At 42.9% G+C, this 7,346-nt stretch overlaps 1 protein-coding gene across 1 annotated transcript; it reads right to left on the bottom strand.

Moving 5' to 3' along the window:
• Positions 1 to 5,907: 5,907 nt before the first annotated feature.
• Positions 5,908 to 7,056, bottom strand: HTR1E (5-hydroxytryptamine receptor 1E). The gene has a single exon (XM_036871822.1). The coding sequence runs from the start codon at positions 7,054 to 7,056 to the stop codon at positions 5,959 to 5,961; it is 1,098 nt and encodes a 365-aa protein (XP_036727717.1). The 3' UTR covers positions 5,908 to 5,958.
• Between the last annotated feature and the right edge of the window lie 290 nt (positions 7,057 to 7,346).

Here is a 7,346-nt window from a genome sequence, read left to right on the forward strand (position 1 = left end):
CAGGTGTCTGAGATTGTCTTTTAATTCTAAGCCTGAGGTGACTTAGGTGAGACTTCAGTTTTCAAAAACATTTCCAGCAGGTAAGGATATGAGTTAGTCCTTTGAAGCATCAATATCTCCTCTTGGATGATAGACATTTTATTGGGTCCCTTTTCTTAGTGATCTCTGCCAGTGTCACAGGAAACTCTTTAACCAATGTGGTGTCCGTATGTGTTGGCCTGACCCTCATTTTGATATTGGCAGATTCAAATTAGTCTCGAGCCTTTGAAACCCTCCATGGCTTACAATAAAAGTTCATAGGCAGCACTTTCACCATGCGTAGTCTTTAAGTTCTCAAATATCCCCAAGCCAACACCGGAATTAACATTAGGCTCCTGAGCATCCCCACGCTGATGCTGATACACCTGGGGTTTTCAGCAGGTGGTGATAATGGTGGTAATGGTATTCTGGGTGGGGCAGTTCTTTATTGAGTGGGACTGGCTTTTATTTTTTTTTAATATTTATTTATTTATTTGGCTGCGCCGGGTCTTAGTTGCAGCACACAGGATCTTTAGTTGCAGCATGCAGGATCTAGTTCCCTGACCAGGGATAGAACCGAGGCCCCCTGCACTGAGGGCATGGAGACTTAACCGCTGGACCACCAGGGAAGTCCTGGCTTTTTTTTAATTGCAGGATTTACCCTCCTTGTCTCCTACTACAAAACGCCACTGATGTTCTCTACTGAGATAACTAAATGTGCTCACACACATTCCCAAATACCTCTTAGAACCACTGTGTGATGCTCAGACATGTTCCCATCTCATTAATCACTTTTCCTTATTTCCTGTTGATTATAGTTGATAATTTTAGGCACAGTGCATTATAGTTGATAATTTTAGGCACAATGCCTTTTCACATGTTGCTCTTGGTGGCCCTTGTAAACTGAAAAAGATTTCATCCCATTCTCATATGCAATGGTTGTCACTGTCTCATCACTTTTAATTTAAAAATTACCTTTATTTGATTTCTATTGTAGTCATATACTCCTTTTTGCTGTTTTTTTCTAATGTTCTCACTGTTTTTGTAAATACTGTACATAATGAAGTTATGTGTAGAAGGCCTTAAAAATTAAGCAAACACAGCAAATAAGCAAACACACATGAGTAGACTAAGACCAACGTGATGGTCAAAACTAAAATGACTTGTGCAGGAAACCAGCAGAGTTAGTTGCTGGATGTTGCTCTGCAGCTGACCTTGTACACAATTATCAGAGTTTGCAAACTGAAGTTCATAAGTGTGGAAGGTCTATACAGTTATTCAAAGCAGATAGTAGTAGCAGTGCTACTAGGGGTACTTACCGACACCAGTTACAACCAAAGCATCTACCAGGTCTCCAAGGGAGTGACATGTCCAAGAATTCTTTTACCAAGTACACAAACCAGGAAGTCCTAATTTATTAGTTAATGGAGGTGATTGAAATGTCACCCCTGGGTTTTACTTTTAATCTGCTAATGTTTACCCTAGAAACACCGACCATATCAGAAGGTACTGTTACTTCACTCAAGCTTTAATTTAAAGGGGCAATAGTGGTCAATAGCAGCTAGCCCTATCAGTTAAATGAGTAAACCAAACAACAGAATTTTTTTCAACAGGTTTGATTTATACTAGGAAACATATATAGATTCTTTGCTAAGGGCAGAGGTGGGTAGGTATGAGAAAATATATTTAATTAGGATTTATCTAGTAAATAAGAAATGAAACTTATCTAGTTAGTGAAAATGAGTAAGTGAAAATTAGTTATGCTTCTGCTTCTTTGTTTTTTATTTCTTTAGACTCTTAAAATTTTTAAACTCTTATAATCGCCAAGAATTTTCAATGATGACATATGGGGGGTGATAAGAAAGCAAGTGAGTTGCCCATATAGTTTTTAGATATTATAGATATTACAGTCATGATAAATACTAGATTTTCAGCATAGGCACAATCTCAGTTAAATCACCTGTAATTTAAATCTCAACATCCTGGTACATAGATCACCATTAGCTGGACAACTGTCTGACTTGCCTTGTAATATTTGAGCTGCACATACAGAAACCAATATCCCCTTGTGGAAAAGACTGCTCATTAGCCCCTTGTATCCATTCTCTCCTGCTTCCTTTTATTATAAAGTTCTCACTTTTAGCAGGGCACATGGTTGCCCACCTAGACATTCACGCTCTTATTCTCTTTTAACACTTGGTGTGGCCATGTGACCAAGTTATTGTCAATGGACGATAAGGAGAGGTAAATGTGTACAATTAACACATGACTTCCTTAAAAGGAAATTGCTCTCCATTTCTCTCTCCTCTGTTCTATGGACTGGAACGTGGATGTGATGGTGAGTCAGCTTTGGCCATGCAGATGAGGACAAGCCTTGAGGGGACAGCAGAGCCACAAAATGGAAAGGCCTGAGTCCCTGGAGAACATCGTGGAGCAGTGTCTCCTGCTCACTCTGGGCTGCCCTCCTACCTCTTGACTGTCATGTGAGAGAGAAAGAAACTATCTTGTTTGAACTACTATACTTGGGGTCTCTTCTTTGAGAGCAGCTTAGCTTGAATCCTAACCAGTAAAGGACATTCATATATTCAGTAGAGAGAGAAATCCATTTTCTTTCCATGTGGAAGCATACCTAGCAGTTTTTGAACAAGATGGGAATGATAGGGTAAGTTTTAAAGAAAAAGGAAGTGTGTTATTACATCATGGGATTTTAAAAGTTTGGTTTTCTCACTGAGAGAACATTGCACATTTACATTTCTTTTCTGGGAACATTTATTGAGTGCCTACTGTGTGTAAAACACTCTAGGAGGCCCTGGGGATACAGAGATGAAAAAGACACAGTTCCTGCCCTCAAGGAGCTCACAATCTACTATAGCAGACAGAAGAAATATACAAACAAATGCACTACAAGATAGGATGTATATAATAATAGAGATCCCAGTGAGGTTCTGTGGGAGCATAGAGCTGGGAGAGAGGACTTTCACATGACGGAGAAGGAAGGAGGACCTCAGGAAGGCTTCGCAGAAGAGATTGCATTTGCACTCCATGATGAAGGACAGGGAGAAGAAAGATGGGAAGCCAGGGGGTCAGGTTTCTGGAGCAGTGGGGACAAATGTTAGGGGAGCTCAGGAAACAGGAAATCTCCAGACTTTTCTGGAATATGAGGTGGGTGAGAAGAAGTGCTGAGACTTAATTCTGGAAATGTGGTTTGAGGCCACATAGTGAAGAAGCCTTGAATGTTATATTTAGGAATTTTAATTTATTTTGTACTGGTGGGAAGATACTAAGGGATTTTGAGCACTGAAGTTAGAAATCAACAGGACATTCTAGGAGACTGAATCTCAGGCTTTAGCATGCACCAGAATCTCCTGGAGGGCTTGTTAATATAGAGATGGATGCCCCCCCCCAACCCGCCTTAGAATTTCTGACGTGGTAGGTCTTCAGTGGGGCCCTAGACTTTGCATTTCTAACAGGTTCCCAGGTGATACTGACGATGCTGGTCTGGAGATGTTGCTTTGAGAACCACTGTTCTAGGAATATGTATCTGGCAGGTGTGCAGGGGCAGAGTTGCAGGTGAGGGGTCCAGAGGTAGGTGGATCAGATAAGAAGATTGGTCCAGGGCAGAGGACCAAGTTATTGGAGAAGAGGGGTGCATATACAAACATTGCTACAGAGGTAAATGGATAAGACTTTTATACTATCTGGATGTGAGAGACAAGCCACAAAGAGAATCTCATTTACCTAATGTGAATGATAAAAAGCATAGTAATCCTGTTATCTGAGATTGAGAAGGTGGAAAAGGAGAAGGTATGAGTGTGGGAAATGATCATGAGTTCAGTTTAGAAAGGCTGTGTTTGAGGCACCAATAGAGTGTTAGTAGGGAGATGTTCACCAGACATAATTCATGGGTCTAGGGTTTGAGAAAGAGAGAGATCAGAATTAAAGACACACATTTTAGAGCCTCAGGCATGGAACTATTTGTGGAAATGATGGAGGTTGGGGTGGAGTATGAATATACAGGAGGTGAGAGCTGAGAATAAACCCCTAGGATGAAGAAAAGGAGGCAAAGAATGAGAAGGTAGCTGGACAACCAGGTTAGTAAAGGGATCCTGGAAGGCATGGGCTTAAACAAGAAAGGGGTGGTTAGCTGTTTTAACTGATGAGAGTGGGAAGTAGATAAGGATAGAGGAAAGGACACTGGATTTGCCCATTGGCAAGTCGCTGATATCCTTTGGGAGATCAGTTTTGGGGGAACTGGGAGGGGCATACCCAGATGGCAAAGGAGAGAAAAGTTAGTGGAAGGGGAGAAGTGGAGGTAGAACGAGCAGGTTGATGACTGGGGAGACTCAGATGGGAGAGTGTGGAATGAGATGGAGCAGGAGCTGGAAGGGGAAGTAGGGCCAGAGGATGTTGGTTCTAATGTCTAAGAGACTTGAGCAAACTGATGGGTGAGATTAAAGAAGAGTGGGGAGAGGAAGGGATGGTGGGAGGGAGGGAGAGAAAGAGAGAGAGAGAGAGAGGAAAGTAGCAAGATTACAGAAAATTTGAGAGGGGATAGAATTAAGGGGTAAAACATGGAGGTGGAAGCGGGCAGGGGGCAAAGCAATGTCTTCTCAACAAACAAAGAAGAGACGTGATCTGGGGGGAGTGAAGAGGTGGGAGAGGCTGTGGATGAGAGGTGAGGAGCAGAGGTCTAGAACAGTCACTTACTGAGGAGTGTCCAAGAACTTACACACTTTCAGTCCCTTCTGTCATCACTCTTGACTTAGTGACGAGCTCCACCATATGACCAGAGCCATCAGTCCAAGTTGGCCACGCACTGTGTGGCCTTGGGTCCCGCCTGCAGCCTCCTGGCCCCAGTCTGCAGTCCAGTATGGAAGCTATAGGGATTCCAGGAGACACAATTTCATACTCATTTGCTAGTGGGTGGCCTTTGCTGTAAACACAGATTTTCAATTTTTAATTTTTTTTCCAAGTGCACAGCTGGTAACTTAATGAGCAACAGTCTCCAACAAAGTTCTTCAGGTAATATATTCTCTCATTTGATCCCCGCTGCACCCCTTAATGGGTTCAGCAGCTTAATGCTGCTTTAAAAATTCTCCAAATTAGACTTGTACTCACACCTTAATCCTGCTAGAATGGGAGAGTGTACTCGAGGCTTAGCTGGGACACTTCTTAGAACTGGAGGAGGCCCAATGTGTCTGTCAGGTTAAATAGCAACAAAATGACCAATTTCCATGATTGTTTTATAATATTATTTGCTTATGTTTCATATTCATAGTCAAAGACCTAGGAAAGTGCCAGTACATTCATTCCAAGTTCTCTTTAGAGAATGAGGATGTGTATTTAATCATGAACTAAGAAGACATGCCAGCTGTACTATCTGTGCTGGAAAGGAGTGGGCCATGTAATCATAATAAGTGGCTTTAGATCAGGTCTGCAAGCAGTAGATGACAGCACACCACTTTTTTTTCTTTTACTGCTTTATGTGGTCATGCAATTTCTACTGGAATTGGTAAGCATCTGGATCCATATGCTCAGAATTAATGCCACACACCAGGGCAAGTTATCAGATATTTGATTTATAAGTAATAAGAAATTCTCCAAATGAAGATTTATTTTGGTATTCTTTAATTGCAGGGTTAACTGAAATGGCTAAAAAAGTAAAAAGTATTTACTATTTTACCTTATTATTACTGCTGTGAAATTTCTGTTTTTGTATGATAGTGTTTATTTGCAATTAGGTACCACAAATAAGACCAGAGGTAGAAAACAGCACACACAATAACAAGCCTCAAACAAAACAGAAAACAAACAAAAACCAAGACCACACATACTTACAAACCTCCTGAACCAACTATGTTCAAGAATTAATAAGTTGCACCCCTTACCCCCGTGCACTCACGAGGCTGGTAAAAGTCATGCCTTCTGGCTTTTTACAATCTAAGTATGTTCTCGGCACTGAATAAGCTTTTTAAAAGCCAGCTTAAAGTCTTCATTAAAACTTGTGTAGAGCAGAGGGTTGATCAGAGAATTAACATAACCAAGCCATGTCAAAAAATCGGCCACTTCAGAGGACACGGTGTAGATGCTCAGACCTACAATCAGCTCTTTGATGAAGAATGGCAGCCAGGACAAGATGAATGCACCCAAAATCAGTCCGAGGATGCGTGCTGCCTTGCGCTCCCTGGTACTGGAGATTTGCTGGCGTTCTCCCGGGTTATCTAGGTCACGGGCAAAGGGAGGGATCCTGATGGACGTGTGGATCTTTTCAAACTCTGTGGGAGGGTCCGAGGTGGAGAAGTCAGACACACAGAAAGTCTGTGTCAGTTTACAACTGGCGAACGAATTTTGGCTATCCGTGCTTCTGTTGCTTAAGTGCCGGCTTGATCCTCTTTTCTGGTAAAGGCTCTTGGCTGCACGGTAAATCCGGTAATAGAGAATCAGTATCAAAGTCAAGGGGATGTAAAATGCCCCAAGTGTGGAGTAAATGGTGTAGATGATGTGGTCGTGCTGGATGGTGCACTGACCAGGGGGCAGGCTGAGTTGGCGGTGGCTCCTCCAGAACAGAGGGGGCATGGAGATGAAGACGGAGATGGTCCAGACCGTGAGGATCATCAGCCCGGCCCTCTTGGCGGTCCTCTTCCTGGCATACTCAATAGCGTTGGTGATGGCCCAGTACCTGTCCAGGGCAATCACACAGAGATGAAGGATGGAGCAGGTGCAGCAGGTCATGTCCACACTCAGCCACACCTCGCAGATGAAGTACCCCAGCTTCCAGCTGTCCATGACGATGTACATGATGCTCAAGGGCATGACGAGCACGGCCACCAGGAGGTCCGTCACAGCCAGAGAACAGATCAGGTAGTTGGCAGGCTGGTGGAGCTTCTTGGTGGTGCAGATGGCCATGATCACGGCCGAGTTTAGCAGCATGGTCAGGGTGGTGATGAGCACCAGAGTCATGGAAATGAGCATCTTCTCAGTGATGGTCTTGGGTCTCACAGCCACACTGGCTTCTGGGGTACAGTTAGTAATGTTCATTTTCCCCTGTTCTAATCTACACTGTGGAGAAGCTGATGGTTATTTTCCTGCAGTTGGAAACTATGTAGACTTGAAAATCTCTCATTTGTATGGAGGCGGTAATTTTTTCTTCAGCTGCATAGTGTCTTGGGTTCCATTTCGTGTGGGTAAAGGGAAGCACCATAGCATTTCTTCTGAATGGAGGGTTCCTGGAAAATAGTATGCTACTGGTTAATGAATGAAAAAGCCATATTCTTCATGGACATATATACACTACCAAATGTAAAATAGATAGCTAGTGGGAAGCAGCC

This window comes from Balaenoptera musculus, chromosome 12, assembly GCF_009873245.2.
Source record: "Balaenoptera musculus isolate JJ_BM4_2016_0621 chromosome 12, mBalMus1.pri.v3, whole genome shotgun sequence".
NCBI lineage: Eukaryota > Metazoa > Chordata > Mammalia > Artiodactyla > Balaenopteridae > Balaenoptera > Balaenoptera musculus.

Bases quoted from the DNA above. Each gene is read 5' to 3' on its own strand.
- HTR1E (XM_036871822.1), bottom strand. From the start codon at position 7,056: ATGAACATTACTAACTGTACCCCAGAAGCCAGTGTGGCTGTGAGACCC.